Source organism: Rattus norvegicus, chromosome 12 (genome assembly GCF_021556685.1).
Source record: "Rattus norvegicus strain SHRSP/BbbUtx chromosome 12, alternate assembly SHRSP_T2T, whole genome shotgun sequence".
Taxonomy (NCBI): Eukaryota; Metazoa; Chordata; class Mammalia; order Rodentia; family Muridae; genus Rattus; species Rattus norvegicus.
The window spans coordinates 8,644,957-8,668,800 of record NC_141545.1 but is presented as its reverse complement, the minus strand read 5'-3'; the positions used below and the strand labels follow the sequence as shown (position 1 = coordinate 8,668,800).

Genomic DNA, 23,844 nt, shown 5'->3' with positions numbered 1-23,844 from the left:
TTGAGTATTTTTGCGTCGATATTCATAAGGGAAATTGGTCTGAAGTTCTCTTTCTTTGTTGGGTCTTTGTGTGGTTTAGGTATAAGAGTAATTGTGGATACAGCATCTGGGTTCCTTTGGATAAGGGCACAGGAGCAGGAAATCTGCTGCGTCTGAGACGCCGCCGGAACCTGAAGGGACCGACAGGATAAACAGTTCTCTGCACCCAAATCCCGTGGGAGGGAGAGCTAAGCCTTCAGAGAGGCAGAGACGCCTGGGAAGCCAGAAGGTCTACACTCAGCCCACATCTCTGACTCCAGAGGAAAACACCAAATGCCTTCTGGAACCCTGGTGCACAGAAGCTCCCGGAAAGGGCGGCGAAGATCTTCCTGGTTGCTGCCGCCACGGAGAGCTCATAAGCAACACCCCACGAGCAAACTTGAGCCTTGGGACTGCAGGTAAGACCAACTTTTCTGCTGCAAGCAACCTGCCTGGTGAACTCAAGACACAGGCCCACAGGAACAGCTGAAGCCCTGTAGATAGGAAAAACTACATGCCCGAAAGCAGAACACTCTGTCCCCATAACAGGCTGAAAGAAAACAGGAAAACAGGTCTACAGCACTCCTGACACACAGGCATATAGGACAGTCTAGCCACTGTCAGAAATAGCAGAACAAAGTAACACTAGAGATAATCTGATGGCAAGAGGCAAGCGCACGAACCCAAGCAACAGAAACCAAGACTACATGCCATCATTGGAGCCCAATTCTCCCACCAAAGCAAACACAGAATATCCAAACACACCAGAAAAGCAAGATCTAGTTTCAAAATCATATTTGATCATGATGCTGGAGGACTTCAAGAAAGAAATGAAGAACTCCCTTAGAGAAACACAGGAAAACATAAATAAACAAGTAGAAGCCTACAGAGAGGAATCACAAAAATCCCTGAATGAATTCCAGGAAAATATAAATAAACAAGTAGTAGCCTATAGAGAGGAATCACAAAATTCCCTGAAAGAATTCCAGGAAAACACAATCAAACAATTGAAGGAATTAAAAATGGAAAAAGAAGCAATCAAAAAAGAACACATGGAAACAACCCTGGATATAGAAAACCAAAGGAAGAGACAAGGAACCATAGATACAAGCATCACCAACTGAATACAAGAGATGGAAGAGAGAATCTCTGGAGCAGAAGATTCCATAGAAATCATCAACTCAACAGTCAAAGATAATGTAAAGCAGAAAAAGCTACTGGTCCAAAACATACAGGAAATCCAGGACTCAATGAGAAGATCAAACCTAAGGATAATAGGTATAGAAGAGAGTGAAGACACCCAGCTCAAAGGACCAGTAAATATCTTCAACAATCATAGAAGGAAACTTCACTAACCTAAAAAAAGAGAGACCCATAGGCATACAAGAAGCCTACAGAACTCCAAATAGATTGGACCAGAAAAGAAACTTCCCCCGACACATAATAGTCAAAACACCAAATGCACAAAATAAAGAAAGAATATTAAAAGCAGTAAGGGAAAAAGGTCAAGTAACATATACAGGCAGACATATCAGAATCACACCAGATTTTCGCCAGAGACTATGAAGGTCAGAAGATCCTGGACAGATGTCATACAGACCAAAAGAGAACACAAATGCCAGCCCAGGGTACTGTATCCTGCAAAACTCTCAATTAACATAGATGGAGAAACCAAGATATTCCATGGCAAAACCAAATTTACACAATATCTTTCTACAAATCCAGCACTACAAAGGATAATAAATGGTAAAGCCCAACATAAGGAGGCAAGCTATACCCTAGAAGAAGCAAGAAACTAATCGTCTTGGCAACAAAACAAAGAGAATGAAAGCACACAAACATAACCTCACATCCAAATATGAATATAACGGGAAGCAATAATCACTATTCCTTAATATCTCTCAACATCAATGGTCTCCACTGCCCAATAAAAAGACATAGATTAACAAACAGGATAAGCAACGAGGACCCTGCATTCTGCTGCCTTACAGGAAACACACCTCAGAGACAAAGACAGACACTACCTCAGAGTAGTGTCAACTACTTTCCAAGCAAATGGTTGGAAGAACCAAGCTGGAGTAGCCACTCTAATATCAAATAAAATCAATTTTCAACTAAAAGTCATCAAAAAAGATAAGGAAGGACACTTCATATTCATCAAAGGAAAAAATCCACCAAGATGAACTCTCAATCCTAAATATCTATGCCCCAATACAAGGGTACCTACATACGTTAAAGAAACCTTACTAAACCTCAAAACACAACTGCAGCTCACACAATAATAGTAGGAAATTTCAACACCCCACTCTCATCAATGGACAGATCATGGAAACAGAAATTAAACAGAGACGTAGACAGACTAAGAGAAGTCATGAGACATATGGACTTAACAGATATTTATAGAACATTCTATCCTAAAGCAAAAGGATATACCTTCTTCTCAGCTCCTCATGGTACTTTCTCCAAAGTGGAACATATAATTGCTCAAAAAACAGGCCTCAACAGGTACAGAAAGATAGAAATAATCCCATGCGTGCTATCAGACCACCACGGCCTAAAGCTGGTCTTCAATTAAAAATAAGGGAAGAATGCCCACATATACGTGGAAATTGAACAATGCTCTACTCAATGATAACCTGGTCAAGGAAGAAATTAATGATATTTTAGAATTTAATGAAAATGAAGGTACAACATACCCAAACTTATGGGACACAATGAAAGCTGTGCTAAGAGGAAAACTCATAGCTCTGAGTGCCTGCAGAAAGAAACAGGAAAGAGCATATGTCACCAGCTTGACAACACACCTAAAAGCTCTAGAACAAGAAGAAGCAAATACACCCAGGAGGAGTAGAAGGCAGGAAATAATCAAACTCAGAGCTGAAATCAACCAAGTAGAAACAAAAAGGACCATAGAAAGAATGAACAGAACCAAAAGTTGGTTCTTTGAGAAAATCAACAAGATAGATAAACCCTTAGCCAGACTAACGAGAGGACACAGAGAGTGTTTACAAATTAACAAAATCAGAAATGAAAAGGAAGACATAACAACAGATTCAGAGGAAATTCAAAAAATCATCAGATCTTACTATAAAAGCCAATATTCAACAAAACATGAAAATCTGCAGGAAATGGACAATTTCCTAGACAGGTACCAGGTACCAAAGTTAAATCAGGAACAGATAAACCAGTTAAACAACCCCATAACTCCTAAGGAAATACAAGCAGTCATTAAAGTTCTCCCAACCAAAAAGAGCCCAGGTCCAGACGGGTTTAGTGCAGAATTCTATCAGACCTTCATAGAAGACCTCATACCAATATTATCCAAACTATTCCACAAAATTGAAACAGATGGAGCACTACCGAACTCCTTCTATGAAGCCACAATTACACTTATACCTAAACCACACAAAGACCCAACAAAGAAAGAGAACTTCAGACCAATTTCCCTTATGAATATCGACGCAAAAATACTCAATAAAATTCTGGCAAACCGAATCCAAGAGCACATCAAAACAATCATCCACCATGACCAAGTAGGCTTCATCCTAGGCATGCAGGGATGGATTAATATACGGAAAACCATCAACGTGATCCATTATATAAACAAACTGAAAGAACAAAACCACATGATCATTTCATTAGATGCCGAGAAAGCATTTGACAAAATTCAACACCCCTTCATGATAAAAGTCCTGGAAAGAATAGGAATTCAAGGCCCATCCCTAAACATAGTAAAAGCCATATATCGCAAACCAGTCACTAACATTAAACTAAATGGAGAGACACTTGAAGCAATCCCACTAAAATCAGGGACTAGACAAGGCTGCCCACTCTCTCCCTATTTATTCAATATAGTTCTTGAAGTTCTAGCCAGAGCAATCAGACAACAAAAGGAGGTCAAGGGGATACAGATCGGAAAAGAAGAAGTCAAAATATCACTATTTGCTGATGATATGATAGTATATTTAAGTGACCCCAAAAGTTCCACCAGAGAACTACTAAAGCTGATAAACAACTTCAGCAAAGTGGCTGGGTATAAAATTAACTCAAATAAATCAATAGCCTTCCTCTACACAAAAGAGAAACAAGCCGAGAAAGAAATTAGGGAAACGACACGCTTCATAATAGACCCAAATAATATAAAGTACCTTGGAGTGATTTTAACCAAGCAAGTAAAAGATCTGTACAATAAGAAGTTCAAGCCTCTGAAGAAAAAAATTGAAGAAGACCTCAGAAGATCGAAAGATCTCCCATGCTCATGGATTGGCAGGATTAATATAGTAAAAATGGCCATTCTGCCAAAAGTGATCTACAGATTCAATGCAATCCCCATCAAAATACCAATCCAATTCTTCAAAGAGTTAGACAGAAAATTTACAAATTCATCTGGAATAACAAAAAACCCAGGATAGCTAAAACTATCCTCAACAATAAAAGAACTTCAGGGGGGATCACTATCCCTGAACTCAAGCAGTATTACAGAGCACTAGTGATAAAAACTGCATGGTATTGGTACAGAGATGGACAGATAGACCAATGGAATAGAATTGAAGACCCAGAAATGGACCCACACACCTATCGGCACTTGATGTTTGACAAAGGAGCCAAAACCATCCACTGGAAAACAGATAGCATTTTTAGCAAATGGTGCTGGTTCAACTGGAGGTCAACATGTAGAAGAATGCAGATCGATCCATGCTTATCACTCTGTACAAAGCTTAAGTCCAAGTGGATAAAGGACCTCAGAATCAAACCAGATACACTCAAACTAATAGAAAAAAATGTGGGGAAGCATCTCAAACACTTCGGGACTGGAGAAAATTTCCTGAACAAAACACCAATGGCGTATGCTCTAAGATCAAGAATCGACAAATGGGATCTCATAAAACTGCAAAGCTTCTGTAAGGCAAAGGACACTGTGGTTAGGACAAAACGGCAACCAACAGATTGGGAAAAGATCTTTACCAATCCTACAACAGATAGAGGCCTTATATCCAAAATATACAAAGAACTCAAGAAGTTAGACCGCAGGGAGACAAATAACCCTATTAAAAAATGGAGTTCAGAGCTAAACAAAGAATTCACAGCTGAGGAATGTCGAATGGCTGAGAAACACCTAAAGAAATGTTCAACATCTTTAGTCATAAGGGAAATGCAAATCAAAACAACCCTGAGTTTTCACCTCACGCCAGTGAGAATGGCTAAGATCAAAAACTCAGGTGACAACAAATGCTGGCGAGGATGTGGAGAAAGAGGAACACTCCTCCATTGTTGGTGGGATTGCACACTGGTACAACCATTCTGGAAATCAGTCTGGAGGTTCCTCAGAAAATTGGACATTGAACTACCTGAGGATCCAGCTATACCTCTCTTGGGCATATACCCACAAGGTGCCCCAACATATAAAAAAGACACGTGCTCCACTATGCTCATAGCAGCCTTATTTATAATAGCCAGAAGCTGGAAAGAACCCAGATGCCCTTCAACAGAGGAATGGATATAGAAAATGTGGTACATCTACACAATGGAATATTACTCAGCTATCAAAAACAATGGCTTTATGAAATTCGCAGGCAAATGGTTGGAACTGGAAAATATCATCCTGAGTGAGGTAACCCAATCACAGAAAAACACACATGGTATGCACTCATTCATAAGTGGCTATTAGCCCAAATGCTTGAATTACCCTAGATTCCTAGAACACATGAAACTCAAGACGGATGATCAAAATGTGAATGCTTCACTCCTTCTTTAAAAGGGGGAACAAGAATACCCTTGGCAGGGAATAGAGAGGCAAAGATTAAAACAGACACAGAAGGAACACCCATTCAGAGCCTGCCCCACATGTGGCCCATACATATACAGCCATGCAATTCGACAAGTTGGATGAAGCAAAGAAGTGCAGGCAGACAGGAGCCGGATGTAGATCGCTCCTGAGAGACACAGCAAGAATACAGCAAATACAGAGGTGAATGGCAGCAGCAAACCACTGAACTCAGAATAGGACCCCCGTTGAAGGAATCAGAGAAAGAACTGGAAGAGCTTGAAGGGGCTCGAGACCCCATATGAACAACAATGCCAACCAACCAGAGCTTGCAAGGACTAAGCCACTACCTAAAGACTGTACATGGACCAATCCTGGACTCTAACCTCATAGGTAGCAGTGAATATCCTAGTAAGAGCACCAGTGGAAGGGGAAGCCCTGGGTCCTGCTAAGACTGAACCCCCAGTGAACTAGGTTGTTGTGGGGAGGGCGGCAATGGGGGGAGGATGGGAAGGGGAACACCTATAATGAAGGGGAGGGGTAGGGATTAGGGGGATGTTTGCCCGGAAACCGGGAAAGGGAATAACATTCGAAATGTAAGTAAGAAATACTCAAGTTAATAATAAAAAAAGAAATATAATCTCAAAAATGAACAAGCCAAGAGGATATTATCTGCACAGAGCAAATAATCAAAATTAAATAAGAATACATTTCTATTTAGAAATTTTAGTTAAAATATAATTATATAAATTCCCTCATGCCCTCTGTCTACATTCCCATTCTAAGTACCTAAAACTCTCTCAACATTTTAGTCTTTTTAATTTCATTTTTGTTGTTTCACATACAGAAACATTTTTAAAAAGTCATGGCAGTGATCAATGAATATCTTCAATATTCACTCTAGCCTCTACTTGCACATACACAGGACAGTACACAAACACATGTACATATGCATGAACAGCACACAACCAAGTAAAATATCGGGAGTATGTGAGGAATTGGTTCCCCTCGTGCAGTTTCAAGGAAGAAAAAAACGTAATCTCAAGGATTTGAAAGTCTAAACTGATGCAGGTACCTTGGTAACTTTGTATATCCACCTGACTCATTTCATAAACAGAATGCGTGTGACACCCTTGCCCCTGGAAGCTCTTCTGAGGGGACTGGAGCTTGTTCCTAAGAAACTGTTATTTCTTCTCCAAATCTAAAAAGAATTGTGACAGAATCTGTCAAGGCCTGCAAGTAGTTGGGGGCAGAGCTAGTGGCCATAAAAAGTAATGAGGAGCAGGTATGTTGAGCTGGGCTTTTCTATTCTATGGGCATGATTCTAGTTAGATGTGATCCTTCTTACAAGGTATTTTTTACTATACTTGAAGTGGTGAGAATTGTACATTCAGATAAATACAAAGTAGTACCATGGATACATGAATTAAGGAATAATTAATACGTACGAATCTTTTGGAGTGTGGAGCAGGGTTTAACAACCACTTCCATTGGTGTTAAATTCCCTGATTTGGGGCTCCAGGATGACTTGATGGGTAAAAGTGCTTGCTGTCAAGCACAGGGATCTGGGATCCACACAATAAAAACAGAGCCTATTCTTAGAAGTTGGCCCCTGACCTATATACACACACACACACACACACACACACACACACACACACACACACACCTTGGCATCTACACCCACACATGTATTTTATTATTATGAAGAGAGAAATCCTGCAGAAATGTTCCAAAACAATGAATCACCAGACTCTTGTAAGTTTGGGAAGCTGGCAGAAAGTTTCTCATATTATTATTTTAGTTGAACAAAGCATAAGAGGAACAGATGGGCTAGACGCTTAAAATTAAGATCTGTCAAGTCATACCACACACTGCTACTAAATTCTGAGTCCTCGAGAGAGCTGTGTGACACCTGGCCTGATCTTTTAATGTCTAGGTCTGCATGTGTATATGAGTGTAAGTGTAAAGATGTGTGTGTGTGTGTGTGTGTGTTTGTGTGTGTGTGTGTAGCAGTGTGTGTCCATTGTGTGCATGTGTGTTTGTGTGTGAGTGCATGTGTAGTGATCCCATCTAAACACAAGTGTGCATTCATTACTGTGGTATAAAGCTAGGGTCTGACTGCAAGCAAGAATTCTATTTCTAGATACCAAGAGGACAAAATATGGAAATGAGAGCAGAAGTCCAGCATGACTTCCCCCTTTCCCTTCCTGAGCTTCCTCAATGGGACTTCTAAGAAGAAAGGCAATTCCTGGATGGGTCTGTCATACAATAAGAAGGAAAGCAAATGGCAGTGGGAGGATGGCTCACTGCTAGAATCTAGGTAATACAGTTTGTTGTGGGTGGCTCCATGATGCAGGAAGGAGTTGTGGTTTGTACACACTCCTTGGAGTCCTAGGCATGATAGTCTACTTGTTGGAATGTTATTGAGATGAGTTCTGATGCAATTTTGCAATTCTATCATGTGATCTGAGGGAGGACATTACAACATGGTAGATATTGCAGGAATTTCTTCTCCCTGAGGGAGGTGAGAATGGGATGGCTGCAATGACATGCGAGGACCTGATGGTCTTCTACACATCCTCCTATAAGGAAATGTGAATTGTCCACAAACTCAAAGGACATGGACTTTGCCAGAAGACCTAGCTATTCCAATGAAAATGGTGACTGTTTTTTCTGAGGGATGTATTTTGCATGGTATTCATAGAGAATTTGAAACACGGGAGCATGCTTGCCTTCAAAATACAATTTGTCCATCATAAAGATCCATTTTACCGTTAGAGCTGCAAAGGAATTGCTCCATATCATGGAGAACTTGAAAATAAGTAGGGGGAAGAATCAAGGTCAGTGTTTTTCTTTTGATGTGTATGGAAAGAAATACATAAGATTGTATACCAGGGTAATTTGGAATGTCAGTGAGATTTTAAATGTCATAAAGTCCCATTTTCTGTAAAAGCCATGCTTAGAGGTCATCAAAAAATCACACATGAGTGGAATTCACTTGGTTCTTGCGTGTCTAGGCAATCTTTATTCATATTAGGGTTAGCAAGTTACAGAGAAGCTAGCAATTGACTGAGTCCATTTATCAGGGACAATGGGCAGAGGAATTGAAAGCCCCAGAATATTTGTTAGACAAGGCTTTGTGCTCTGAATCAATAGGATGGAAAGTTTTGGAAGGAGGCTGTACTAAACATTGGAATAATGGTATCTTGCTGAAGAAGTAAGAAAACAAAAAATAATTGGGGACAGAGAAATGTAGAAAGAACGATAAAAATGACTGCTTTCCTTTAAATATTTGTGGCAGTTGTTTGTTTTGTTTTGTCTTGTCTTCTGTCTAGTCCACCACCTGAATCTCCAAAACCTAAGATAAAACTGTCTCAATTTCACAGTACGAGTCTGTGAATTCTGTATTATAGAATATTGGTTTCTCACAGAAATATCTTAGGTGTGCTGTCAGGGTCTGAGTGAAGTATGGCCTCCATATGCACATGAGACAGAGAAGGAATAATCCCAGTGCCAGAAGTTAGAAAAGGTTGACAACACAGGGATGGGAAAGAAGCTCATGTTCTTTGGGGTTTTCAATTTCAGGACCTATTGGCCTGTAGGGGAACCCAAGATGCGAGGAAATAAAGATTGTGCAATACGTACAGACTATGGATGGAATGCCATCACATGTTCCCATGAGTCACTCCGGATCTGCATGAAGCCTGCACTGCCCTGCCCTAAGTGAATACTGTTCCCCTCCATGGTCTCCATACAGGGCTCTTCATCATCTAGCTGAATTTTAGTTCATTTTGCTTTTCTGTGGCACTTGGGTCTCAAAATTCCATCTGAGTTCTATATTTCCAGACACCTTGTCTTTACACACTCGGTCCACTCCTGTGTCCTCTCCTGGGTCAATAATTTACATTGGGTGGGGTCAGGGTTTTGTCATGTTCTTAACTTTCTTCCTGGATTGAATTCTGGGTTGCTAATCACTCCCCTCACTTGCTGTTCTCACTCTTCCTGAGTGTGGAAGGAAGTATGACCAGCCATCCTCCTGCATCTGTTGTCATGCTGTTACTTCCTCCAGCTGTTGCTTTGCCTACACCAACACCAAGAACTCAATGTCTTTGATATCATCAGCCAAAATAAACAGTTTCAACCATATGCTGCTTTCTGTCTGGTTATTTTATCAAAGTAACAGAAAAGTATTTCAATCAAATCTACTGCATAAGAAGTGGATTTGGTACAGAGGAATCAGGTGTGCTGAATGTATGGATTCTGGAACAGACTAGTCTAACACAATCTATCTTGGAGAACTCATATATCCAAATGTTTTCATTAGAAGAGGGAGGTACAAAGAGAGCATGAGCAGTAAGCCTGTCTCCTGAACAAAACATTCTTATCTACAGCATTTGTTTCCCTTATCCTCATAATTAGAAAATTGAAGTTTATTCTGGCCACTGTACCAAGTGCTTTTAATTTTCTATAAACAGACATGTTATTTTTCATAAAATTAAACCTATCATTACAGTTTTCCCACAGGGAATGTCTATGAACATACTAGCTAGCTCAATAAGAGAGTATTCTCACTCTGAATGGCAGGTGAATACATAGTCTCAAGGGCTCCCAAGAGTCTGAGAATTAGTGGTAGTTGTGGACTTAGCATTAACAAAGACATAGACATGTTCACCCTTCTAAGTCTTAGGGAACGTTACAGAAGAGATTAAAGAGTACCTAAGGCCTGCACTCTGAATTGACCCAGTGCCACAGCTCTCTGTATCCAGATCCCATGGGGATAGAGCTGGATTCTCAGAAGTGCGGCCCAACCTGAGAACACAGATCCTGCCAGGAAACGGCTGGTCCAAGAGTGCTGACACACCTGAGGGCACAGATACGACCACCACTTCTGTTCCAAGGGACCTGCCCAGAGCCTTCAGGACACAGGAACCAAGGAACAGTCGGGGACAGGATCCTTCTGTTTTCTGTCTGTGCCTGGAGCTGAGCCTGGGCCTCAGCTCTCTGTACCTAGATCCTATGGGAAGAATGCTGCAGTTGAGCTCAAGAGCGTGGACAATCCTGAGAGCACAGGTGAGACCACCACTTCTGCTCACATTCCTGGCCCAAGAGGAACCCACGTGAAGCCCTCAAGACACAGGAACCGAGAAGCAGTCTGAAAGGATTCTTTGGTTTTCCACCAGCGCCTGAGCAGACCCTGTGCCAAAGCTCTCTATACCCAGATCCTCCTGGGAGAAAGCCTGTCCCCAGAAGTGCTAACACAGGCTTACAGGAGGGGCAGCCACTGTCAGAGACATCAAGACCTGCTAACACCAGGGATAAGCAGATGGCAAGAGGCAAGGGCAAGAACCTAAGCAACAGAAACCAAGGCCACTTGGCATCATCAGGATCCATTGATGTGAATACTCTTGGTGTCATTTGGGGAAAGTTTTCTGAATTCTACAGCAAAAAATCCCACCGTTATGTTTGATGACATGGGTACAAATTTTCTAATGAACCCACAAAATGGACTGAAGATAAGGCCTTTCATCAACGCTCATTTAAACCGTGATAAAGACAAGGAACTGGTGAAGCTCACTCAGTACCTCAGCAGAAAAGTGGCTGAGGTCAGGCTTGTGCACCCCATTGGTTAGGCCAGTTCAAGGTCCAGTGATGAAAACTTTGGGACAGAAACATCTTCCCTGGAGTGTTATTCCATCATAAGTCAGGCACTTTCACAATCTTTAGTGAAAGAACGCATATACGTTATTCTTTGTGGATATGGCCTTATAAATATTTGGGGGTGGTTTGGGATCTAGAAGCAGATGACTTGGTGTGATATGTTAGGGATGCGTCATCTGCATGCGGAAGGACTTCAGGTGTTGTCTCTACGTGACTGATTATCACAGTACTCTCAATGAGCTGTTGTGGTCAAGTGTTCCAGGATAGACAACTGGCCAGGAGTAGATTTAAGTGCCTACCATTCTCAATGATGAGAATTGCTGTGATTACTGAATCCATTTGACATTACCGGGTTTTCTGTCTGGAGGCACAGTCCACTACCCCACATGTTCAATATTTAGATATCTAGGAGAGGGCCTAAGTGTCTCTTTGAATATCTTCATTCTCCTGAGGGTTGTTAAGTTACTGCCATCAAGATACACGAGATTCTGCAGTAAACTCCTGTCAGATGCCGTGGCTATCATGGCGGCAGACATGAGTGAGCCCCGCTGCTGGAAGCAGGCTATGAGGTGTCCGGTTGTGGGTGGGGGAGGCATGCTGCTAGAACCCATGCAGAGCCAGAGCCAGTATGTGGAGGGCAGCCCAGCTGCCTGGATCTGAATATGTCTGGAGTGTCCCCTCAGATCAGGGCAGCAAGATGTCTAGGGGTCCACCAGGCTGGTGATTGGCTATTTGTCTTTTGTGGGCCTCCTGGCCTCCTGCCTGTGTCTGGAGCTTTCAAAAAGCAGATCCAGCCCCCCTAGAAGAGCTTGGACAAATCCCTCCTTCATTCGGTTTCAACTAGATATCTCTCAAGTCTACTTTCTGGCCCTGGCAGTGAACTTGCTACAAGCCTCCTACCTGTATAAACTCTATCAGCAATACCACTTCCTGGAGGGTCAGATTGCTATCCATTACGACCGTGGCCTTGTCGCCATGGTCCTCTTTGGCCTAGTAGCCTCCTCCCTGTGGACTGGCTGGGTCATACGAAGTCCTGTGTCGTTTTCTCCCTCACTTACTCTCTATGCTGCATAACCAAGCTCATTCAAGACTATCTTGGGCTGTTGGTGGGAGTACTTTGTGGGCTGTCCATTGTTCTCCTCTTCTCTGCCTTTGAGGCTTGGTACATCCATGCACACATGGAGAGGCATGACTTTGCTGCTGAGTGGATCCCAGTGTATTTGCCGGAGCTGCCTTCAGGAACCATGTGCTGGCTGTGTCAGCAGATGTGGCAGCTGAAAATGTGGTTAGTTGGATGGAACTGTGGCCGGTAGCACCCCATGTGGCTGCCATCTCTCTTTTGGCTCGCGTGAGGGCCTTGACTGTTGAAAACTTGGGAGAGAATTATGACTGTCAGCAGTGCCTTCTCTGAGACCTGTGCTGGAGGCCTGTGCTGCCTCCTGTCTTACCGCTGGGTGTTGCTGCTGGGTGTCCTACAAGCCCTGTTTGAGAGTGTCATCTTCATCTTTATCTTTGTCTTCCTCTGGACACCTGTGCTAGTGAACGATCCCCGAAGAGAGACCCTTTCTAAAGTCTCGGGAAATTGCGGACCCCAGACACAGAGAGACCATTTTGGATGTAATAAGCAAAGGCGAGGTTTATTACGGAGACCTATTACAGAGATCTCTGGGCCAACACGTATCCCACGCAGGAGACAGAGGTGTCGACCACGAAACTCAAAAGCCAGAGGGTTATATAGAGAAGGCTAGGGGGTTTTGGCGTGGTTACATATAATTGGCTCATTCAAACATAGCAGTGAGGACAAAGCAGAAAGAGTACATGTTAGAAGTCAGGGGCTTATCAGGGTCTGGAGGACACCTAGTTGAAATATGGCCCTGAGTGAGCTGGGGGGAGATGTCTTCCTGCCAGACGTCCCATGAATCAGTCGCATTAACTCAGGCTGGTTCCTGCATTCCTTTTCCTTATCTTTATGGCTTGCCAGTCCTGCCTGGACAGTGTTTCCTGTGCTCCTTTATCTTTATGGCCTGCTAGTCCTGGCTGTAGGGCTTAGCCCTCGGTCTGTGGCCTTTTGGGGTTTATTCCTTTAATTTTGTATCTGTGGCCTTTTGGGGTTTATTCTTTTAATTTTGTATCTCCAAACCTAGAATTTGTATAATTCTCTTTTCACTAGACCTACCTGGGCCCCACTGGGCATTGTGTTCTCCAGATTCAGGACTGCCAGCCTTCTGGATTCTTCCCTGTACCAAATCGCCGCCTCAAAGAGATACCACTTTAAAACCATGCACCTACTTTCCCTCGCTGTTCTCATTGTTGTCTTTTCTCTCCTCATGTTGATTTCTACCCCAGTACAGGCCAAGAAAATCCTGTGGAATCCTTTGTCACCCTTTTATTATTGAATTGGACTTTGGGCTCTACTTTCCCAGCAGAGCTTCCTGTGAAGGAAAGTGATCCCTGAAACAAAGCTGGTTGGTATTCTCAATTTGTTCTGAGGCCCCCTTCATTTACTCACCAGTGTAGGACTCCTTGTCTCCATGACAGTGATTGGAAAATGGGGACCAGGAATATGTTTAGCATCTGCTCTGCCATCATGGTGACAACACTGCTGGCATAGGCAGGACTCTTCACTATCATGAGACACAACACTGTGTTGTGGGGGCCCTGGCACACCATGGAGCCATATGCTCCTGAGCTTTGATTCTATCAGACAAGGGGTCTGAGATGGGCTGTGAAACCCCACTTGCACACCTATGACTCACTTCGTGACTCCGTCATGCAGCCCCTCTTGCCAGAGCTTTTTATTGGGAAGGACATGGGGAAATATTCTAAAAGCTGGTTCTCTACTTTCCTTTCTCCCTGTTGTATACAAAGAAAGACATTTAATGGATTGGAAAAAAATACCAGAAACATATGACATCCACAATGTGCATTAGCTTTTGTTTCAAGTGATTGACACATTTCTTAGCTGTTTCACCAAAATTTCCAATATTTCTTTATTTTTCTGTGGCAGTTTATGCACCAAGAAATAGGTGGCATTAATATGGGAGTCTGGACTTCCACTGTTTCCTGGAATGACAAAGTCTTTTTGAAACTCAGGTCTGTCATGAGCTGCTTTAGAAGCCCCTGGTATGCTCTTTTAGGACACTGTGATTGTCTTCATTTCCTATCCAGAATTCTCTAGGATTACTGTGCTAGAGTTTGGAGGCAGGGTGGTGAGACAGGTCTGAGAAGTAAGGCTTTTTAATTTTTTAAAAACAACTAGGTTCAGGATTGGTCTGTTGCTATGTCTTGTAATGCTAAATTCGATCTCCCAAGTGTTGGTTTTCCCAGAGACAAGAGAGTCCTAACATAGACTATGGACACAATAATACTATATGAACTTAACCCCAAGTTATTTCTGATTGGTGTATGAAGATGCCAACATTAGCAGGTTTTAAGGTTTCTGTGCTTGGGGTCAGAGGAGAAGTACAAGAGGGAGAAGGAAGGTGGAGAGAGGAGATAGCTTCCATGGGTTAGGTGAGACATAAGCTAAAGGCCATCTGGGTTGGCTAATTGTAGAAGAGCAGCCCAGACAAAAGATGTTAAATTATATACAGGATTTTTGGCTGGGTATTAGAAATAATAGCATAGAAGATAGATATCTTCCCAGATCTTGCACTGATTAAGACTCACAATAAATATAAAGGAAATGTGTGTCATTTATCTGGGAGCTAAATGGTCATAGGTGGGGTAGAAACTCCCGAATTGAGATTGAATAATTTTGACAGCACATCTATTTGTGTGTCCACCTGTATTCACGCAAATATGCAGGCACTCATACATAAGCACATGCATTCACAGATGTTCATACCTACACCGGCACACACAAAACATATATGCACCTGCATGCACACACACACACACACACACACACACACACATGTACCAGTATGTACACACATGTGCACCTGAATATACATATACAGCTATATGCACAAACTTACAAACATACTTGCATGTGCACAAACTCATATGTCTGTATGTACACACATGCATCTGTGGGACCATAATGGCCCAGGCACACAGAGGAAGGGTTGGAACAGCTTCAATCCCAGAAACCTCAAAGACAGATTGGCAGGAGTTGGCTCTCTCCCCTCCTCCCAATCTGGATCCAGAAAGCCAGCTCTCCCACACCATTAACCCTAGTAAGAATTTACAGTCCTTATAGTTATTATACTCTACTCCTTGTTTGACTTTATAAGCCTATCTCCCTGAACTCTATTGCTGTGGAGTATGCAAATGAAGTGTCTTCCAACACCCCTGTCCTGGCTAATAGTAGATAGCCATACAAACTTTGCCCCAGAGATTGGCCACCTCCCAAGAGACATAAATACATGTTTCCCCCCTCAGTGTGAGAATTTACCCACAAACTCTCCACCTATCAATATGCTACATGCATCCACCAGGACCTGGATAAGCTTATTTCCTTCTAGTCCAGCCTTGGGCACCCTTAGCAAAAGAATACCTAGAATGGCAGCTGGTAAACAAAGACATATGTACTAGCACACAAACACACAGAAATGTCACTTGTTGCACACACATACACACACACCTGTACATGCAAGCACACACACACACACACACACCTGTATACAAAGGAACACACTTGCTGTACCACCATGTACACACACATCTACATGTGCACGCACTCATGCAAAGTGATTAACAATGGTAGATGTTAAATAAACCAAGTACTGATGATTTACCTCTGTCCGTCTTTGAAAATAATTATGAGTGGAGACATCAGCAAATACAAACAGAAAACCATGGGCAGTGTTCTGTGGAGAGGGGGCATAGATAGTTGTGTCCCTCTTTAGTGCACCAGGTATAATGAAGACGCTTCAGGGCAGGTTGTTGGTTTTATGCACAGCATGCCCGCCATTTTATCACACCACAAGTGACACATTCTTTGGTTCCTCACCCCACGACTTCTGAGATGGTATTCCTAAATGTTAACTTGGTTGGATTTAAGATCAGGCTAGAAACAAATCTCTGGGCATGTCTGTGAAAGGAAATGGGGTGGGGCGAGGGGTTCTAGGTGGTGGCAGTGTGCACAGCCTTCGTATGTCCTGGTCACTCTAACTTCCACACCAAGATGCAATATATCCTCAAGCGGTGAGCCAAAACCCAAACCAGAACAACTGTCTTCGTTCTTTTTGTCAGATATTTGGTCACAGCAATAAAAGAATTAATTAGCACACATCCACAGCCCTCGCTTAACTTGATGGAAAGTCAGACAAATGTGATGCTGTATCAGATGTTCAATGCTTCCTTCTAGATGCTTCCGGCACTGGAACTCACTTCCCTTTTTCTCTTTATGAGTTCACATTCAGAGAGTGAGGAAAGTAAAAGCTGATGTTGCCAGCAGGCCCCAGCACTGAAAGGCAGAAGCGAGGATGATTCTCTCCATGGAATCAAATGAGAAGCAGCAGCTAGGCCCCCTAGGTAAGGCAGGAATGGGGCTTGGTGGTTTGGTGGTTTGTAGCTCCAGGTCACAGCAATTCACCTCTTGTCTCCACACACAATTACATATATGTACACACATGAACTCAAACTTATGCATGCATCACACATTCCCATGTGCACACGCACACACACACACACACACACACTCATTCATCTCTGTTCTCCACACAAAATTGTGTGTGTGTGTGTGTGTGTGTGTGTGTGTGTGTGTGTGTGTGTGTGTGTGTGTTGAATTCCTTGGAGACAAGCTGGGGACAAGAGCCAAGAAGAGGTAGAAGTCTTTTCTAAGAGTCTTATATTCTGGAGATTTAAAGATTTCTCTGGTTTCCTGGAACGCAAAGGCTCAGACTTAGACTGGTTGCTGGTCTTTGTAGCACTAGAAGGTAGAATCTGGGGCCTGAACTGCTGTTTATTGGGGAGTGACAGCCTTGTTGTGAAATACGCACTTTCTTCCACAGGGTGTGTGAGGCACAGCCATGGCCTTGTGGTGTTGCATCTGCTCTCCATTGTGCTCCTGGCTGGGCTTCTGGTGACTGTTCTCATTCAAGGTCTGGCAGAAATGGGACTGTGCACCTCTGGTCCATCTCACTGGCTGTGAAAGCTGGATCTGGGTCATACTTAGGGGACTGAGAGAAAATAATGAGAATGGGTTGTCCCATAGCCTCTAGTGTAGTTCCCACTTTGGAACATAAGATGGTAATTGTAAAGGCATTACCCAGGTCCATTACTTGTGTTTCATTCATCACTAAGTGTCATTGTCTTCTCCTTAAATGTTATTAGAGAAGATTTCTGCTGCAAAGATCCAGAGCACCTTGTAACACACAGTAATCATTACAAACTTTTAGTTTCTGGATTCTTTGTGCAGGTTTTAAGGATCCAAGCTCATCAGTATGAAAAAATCTACAAGCAACTGATGCAACTGGGGATTGGAGTGGGTAAGTGAGCAAAAATCAGTGTTGTGGAACTGAGGTTGCCTTGTGATGGCACTATGCTTGAGGATTTGACCCTTTCCAGACCCCAGTTTTCACTCCTGTGGGAACTTGATGTCTTAGTTGGAAGAGTGCTTGCCATGAAGAAACTGAGTATGTCAAGAACGTACTTTTTACTGACATGGGTAGGTATGTTTTTAATGCCGGCATTGTAGAGTCCCAGAGAATCACTAGTCATCCAGATTAGTGCAGTTATACACATTCACAAACACACAAATGCATGAATACATCAGTCATCAGAAAACAAATTAATAGGAGCACAGGAAAAACAGCCAGGGTATCACCTTATGGTCTCAGGGGGAGACAACAAAGTAGGAACTCACTATTCTCAGAGGTCCTGGGGCTGTGCACAGAGTAGGCACTCAGTTTTCACAGTGGCCATACACACAGTAGTCAAGATATTCTCCTGGGCTCTGGGTTGACCTTTTAAGTGCCTGTTTTCCCCCAGGATGCAGTGTCAAGTGAGGGAGGGCCCTAATCTGGAGGGCTTGAGAAGATGCATGATCATGTGCATCCAAGCATTCATCTATCCTGATCCACCTCTCCCAATAGACAGCCTTTGCCGTCCTTGCCCTTGGGAATGGACATTCTTCCACAGAAGATGTTATTACTTCTCCAAATCCCAGCGTAACTGGAATGATTCTGTTGCTGCTTGCCAGGAAGTGGATGCTCAACTAGTCACTGTTGAGAGTGACGAAGAACAGGTATGCCTCATGGGTTCTTCGTCCTGGGATTGGGCACGATCATTGAATGTGAAAGCAATGGTTGGAAAGAAAGTGTTTCTGGTTAAGGGATGTTTGCTCCACTTGGAAAGGGGGCTATGTGGGAATGAGAGTACGTAGGATGCTCTGAGTAGATGCACCAAATGCCTACATAATGCATAAATAAATGCTTCAGAGAACACCTAAAATATGTCATCGTCTTAGTAAAACTCTAACTCCAAGGGATCTGATGCATTCTTCTACCCTCTAACACAACTGAACTCACACACAGACACATAAATATAATACAAATATTATAAAGAAATGTTATAAAAGCAATTTAAGACAAAAGAGGCATTCATTGCTCAAGGTTCTGGGTTATAGCGCATCATGGCCCAGAAATCATAGCCACAGGAGCTTAAGAGATCCAGGTACGTGGGATTCACAGTCAAGTAGAAAGTAGTAAATGGTGATCCTCAGCTCACTTTCTTCATTTCCTAAGTCCGAGGACTTGTACTCAGGGAATGAGTCTGCCCACACTTAAAATGGCTTTTCTCACATGAATTAATATAGACAATACCTAATATGCATGCCAAGAAGCCTATCTCCTATGTGATTCCCTGTTTGGTCAAGTTGAAAATTAAACCTATCACATAATCCCAGCTGGCATGCTAGATAAAAGATAGAATATTGTTCTCTTAGGGAAAATACTTAAGACTATGCCTTTAGCCAGTTTCTGTGGTATAAATTATATAATCCTACTGCTCTTTGGATATCATTCCACACAGAGCTAAGAGATGCTGCACATTGCTAGCTGTGCTGAACCATCTGACTCTGGCACATTAAACCTCATAGATCAGTTTGTGTGGGCATGCACGTCACAAACACGGGCAACACTCCCAGGAACATGTGTGAAGACTTCAGCTGTGGACAATCAGTCAGCAGACCTTATTTGGCCATAGGATACAGATGTAAGAGGGACTCAGACACTGGAGCATGTATCAGGGGCTCCTCTCAGGTATAAGAGTGAAAGTTGGGGAGACACTAGGTAGATACGGGAAATGAAGTAGAAACTCTACTGACTTCTCTCTTTCCCCCACAGACATTCCTTGGTGTGTTGTTAAAAAATAAATCTGCCTGGATGGGTCTCTCAGACCTGAAACAGGAAAGCACGTGGCAGTGGGTAGATGGCTCACCTTTGTCAGACAGGTAGACCTGGGACAAGGGAACATTACAGAGAGTGGGATGGGGTTGTGCTCTACATGAGCTGAACTCAAAGTTCCTTGTTACTCCCTAGCTGCCTTAGGCTTAAGAGTCCATGTTATTCACTGGGAGTCATGGTGTTAGTCTCCATATCCATGTTCAGATAGATGGTGGGAATTTTAAATTCTATAATAAGAGAGGCAAAATCAATCTGAGGTTTGTTTGGGTTGTTTAAATATAGTGTGTTAAATAGCTGTGGAGGGAAATACTTCAGCCAGTAAAGTGCTGGTTTTGCCAAAATGAGCACCTGAGTTTGATCCCCAGAACCCACTTTAAAAAAAAAAAAGCTGGTATTTCAGACTACCAACAGGGTTACAGCAGGGAAGTTGAAGCCTTGTCATAAGACAGAGTAAAGGAGATGTTATCAAGAGAGAATTGTGGGGCCTGGAAGATGACTTAGTGGGAAGAATGTCCATCATGCAAATATGAAGATCTGAGTTAAGATTCTCAACAGACAAAAGCATTTTAAAACCCTGGGTGGTGTTGTTAACATGTACGTGTAATACTGCTGCTGAGTGTGGTGTCACATGCATGTAATACTAGTGCTGAGGAAGCAAAGACAGGATAATTCCTAAAGACTACTGACCAGCTAGTTAGCTTCATTTGTTAACTTCCTGTTCAGCAAGAGACCTGTTTAAAAAAAAATAGAGGGTTGAGGCTAGTGAGACAGTTCATTTAGTAAGAGCCTAGCATGCAAGCATAAAGATTGAGTTTAGATTCACTGCACCCTCAAAAACTGGGGTGATAGCAACCATCTGTTATCCTAGCACAGACAGATCTCTGGTGCTCACTAGCCTAGGCAATCAGTGACCTACAGGTGCAGCAAGGAACCATGTTTCAAACTATGATGTGGATCAAGTACTCATGTGGATTCCGGCACTGACTGAGGGGCAGGCATGTCTTTGAATTTGAGGCCAGCCCAATGTACATGGAGTGTTTCAGGACACAGAGATAGAAAGGGAGAACCTATTTCAGATTAAATGTAGAGAGAAGCAACAAAGAAAGAAAGGAATTAAGGGAGGGAGGAGAGAAGAAAGAAAGAAAGGAGAAAGAAAAGAGAGGACAAAATAAGGAGAAAAATGGGAATAACCAACGCAGACCCTCTATGTCAACCTCTGTCCTCCAAATACAAGTATTCAAACATTTACACAAATATATATACACTATAATACACTATAAACTACACACACACACACACAAACACACAACTTATGAACACACCTGATGTTGACATGTAGTCATATGCTGATGCACTCATCCTCATGGATATACATGAGCAAACAAATGTACTCACACGAAGTCATACACAACACTCGGAGAGAAATCAGATTGAGAGAAGGAGGATTGAAACATAGATAAGAAACATTACCTTTTTAAGTCATTTAATGGGTTCTGTGTAAGGGATGTCTACAATGTGTTTCACAGAATGTAGCTTAACACAGGCTCAAGTTATTATGGGTGTAAAGTTTGTTTGTGAAGCATGTGGACATGCTCATGTGAATGAATGGGTGTGTGAAACTAGATGTATGTGCACACACACAAACACGCACAGGCCATGAATCAATGTATTGTACCTTCCTCTATCACTCCCCACATAATTTTAAAGTACTGTTTAAAATGTTTGTGTGTTTGTGTGTGAGTATGTATGTGTCTGTGTATGTGTGCATAAGAGTTAGTATGCTACATTTGCAAGAAGAAGGAATTGGGTCAACTAGAGTTCAAGTGACAGGATACAGTGAGTGCACTTACATGAGTTCCGGAAAACTAACTTAGGTTATCTGGAAAAGCAGCAAACATTCTTAATGTCTAAGCCATCTCTTCATACACATTTCATTGTATTTATACCCCAAGTGTGTATAAATATGTACCCAGAGCTGCTTGTTGTACTCAAAAGGCCAAAGAGAAGAAGTTTATATCACCCCTTGATGGTGTGGCAGGAGACCAAGGACTTGAGCTCTAGATGTGGAGAGAATATCAGGATAAAGGCCTTGGTTGAAGTGTCAAAGAAAGAATTAGATGATGTTGGTCAGGGAGGCTTCAGAGTGGGTGTTTTAAAGTGTGTTAGTGAGTTCTAGGTGCTGTCTTTCCTAGCTTGCCTTGTATTGATGTGGTGAAAACCATGACCAGAAACAGTGTGGGGAATAACAGATTTATTTCCTCTTACAACTCCCAGGTCACATCCCATCACTGAGAGAGGTTACTACAGGGACTCAAGACAGGAAATAAAACAGAAATCATGGAGGAACAAAGTCCACTTGCTTTTCACAGCTTACAGACTATGGCTGTGACGGAATCTCATGTCTCCTTGTCTTTGAAGTTTCAGGAAGTATTGGAAAAAAGGGGAACCTAACAACCTGAGAAATCAAGACTGTGTAGAGTACACATTTGAAGGCTGGAATGACAACAAATGTGACAACAAGAAATTCTGGATCTGCAAAAAACTTGAAACTTCCTGCTCTAGCAAGTGATGACAAAATCCCTCCATTGCCCCCACAGTCCCAAACCCCTGCCAGAGAGCAGACTTTACCTATAGCAATTCCAGTTTATTCTCCTTGTCTGTGGCCATTGATATCTTGACCAGATCTGTGAGACTTTTCTCTGGCAGGTACCTTGTCCCAAACATTGCTCCTGGACCAGCATGTTTCCTTGACCTCTGCTGTATAGTCTTCTGATGTCTGCAGGGTCTCGTTGGGTTAGTGGTTGTGGCACTGATTCACTGTTGCCGCTTAATGAAATGAACAGACATGATGTGTATACAGGTCCTTAAATGGGTTCCTTTCATCCCCTCTGTCTTACTTTCTGAGGTCAGACAGTGCATTACCATGCATGATTGATGACACATCTTATGTGGCTTCATAGCATTTCTGAGTACTTTACTCCCACCTACTAAATTTTCATCCATTCACCCTGCACACATTTCTACAGGAGCATTCTTAGATTTTAGGAGCTCAACTTGTAGGCTAAAAGCACAAAAGAACCAAGTCCTTCCTTCTTAGTCACGGTCTGAAATTATTGTAAAACCTTGGCTCCATCTCCACCCCTTTGTGGACATGGTAAGCCTCAATGTTATAGACCCTGAGATTGACCGCCTAAGTTTTATTGCAATTTTTATTGAATCTGCTCATTGACAATTTTTATGCATATGTATATATAAATATAAGTATAAATAAACTCTGATTATTGCCATCCTTCACCCATCGTGAATCCCTCTCCTTTTTAACTGCTTCTTTTCTCCTTTTATGAACTTTTGTTTGGTTTTGACCCACTAAATTTAACCAGGGCCATCTGTCTGACCATGGTTTTGAAACTGTCCAATAAATTCTGGTACGTACATCATCAAGTAAAGACAATGGCTATCCCTCTCAGAAAACCCATCAGCAGCCAATAATTTAACAGAGAGTGCAAAGACCATGTAAGTTCCTCCCTGATCCATAACTGACTGTTGGGAGGCCAGATTTTGTGCAGCCTCAGCCACTGTGAGATCACATCTGAACCTAAGAGCAAAATCAAAAACAAAAAACAGAGTTTCACAGTTCTTCTCCAGCTTTTCTGTATTTCCAACACCTCTTTCCTATCATTCCGTGAAATCTTCTTTCTTGGAGAAGGAACACAGTGCTCCAGGTGTTGGAAATTCTCTCCTTTCCTTAACTGTCCCAGATCACTGCATCATCTGCCTTCTCTGAGGTCAGACTTCATGGTGAAGCTCACATAGATGAGATACAACCATGTTAGGGTTAGCATGGGACAACTATGCAGGATTCTTCAGGTTCCATAGCACCCCCATGAAGTCACCTGTGTCTGCTATGAGACCGACTTTTGTAGGCCTGTCCTTCTGCTAGTCTTGCTTTGATTTTAGGAAATAATTGAAAATGGGTTGTTGTCTATGTTACTAAGTGATGGTTTTCTTTTCTTATTTACAATTCATACCATTGTACACTGTTGCATT

At 42.4% G+C, this 23,844-nt stretch overlaps 1 protein-coding gene and 2 pseudogenes across 2 annotated transcripts in view; 2 read left to right on the top strand and 1 right to left on the bottom strand.

Moving 5' to 3' along the window:
• Positions 1-11,967, bottom strand: part of LOC148002104 (CD209 antigen-like protein D) — a 51,643-nt gene extending 39,676 nt beyond the window's left edge. Inside the window, exon 1 of the mRNA XM_087579482.1 lies at positions 11,910-11,967. Coding sequence (XP_087435608.1) covers positions 11,910-11,967 — 58 coding nt within the window. The remainder of the gene's footprint in view (positions 1-11,909) is intronic.
• On the top strand, positions 11,966-14,138 carry LOC148002103 (solute carrier family 61 member 1-like; annotated as a pseudogene).
• Positions 14,139-16,825: 2,687 nt separating this feature from the next.
• Cd209al2 (CD209a molecule like 2) lies at positions 16,826-23,091 on the top strand (annotated as a pseudogene). The gene is made up of 6 exons (XR_015634189.1): positions 16,826-16,924; positions 17,404-17,493; positions 17,811-17,880; positions 18,487-18,638; positions 19,738-19,844; positions 22,216-23,091. The product of XR_015634189.1 is annotated as a CD209a molecule like 2 (transcript).
• Positions 23,092-23,844: the final 753 nt, after the last annotated feature.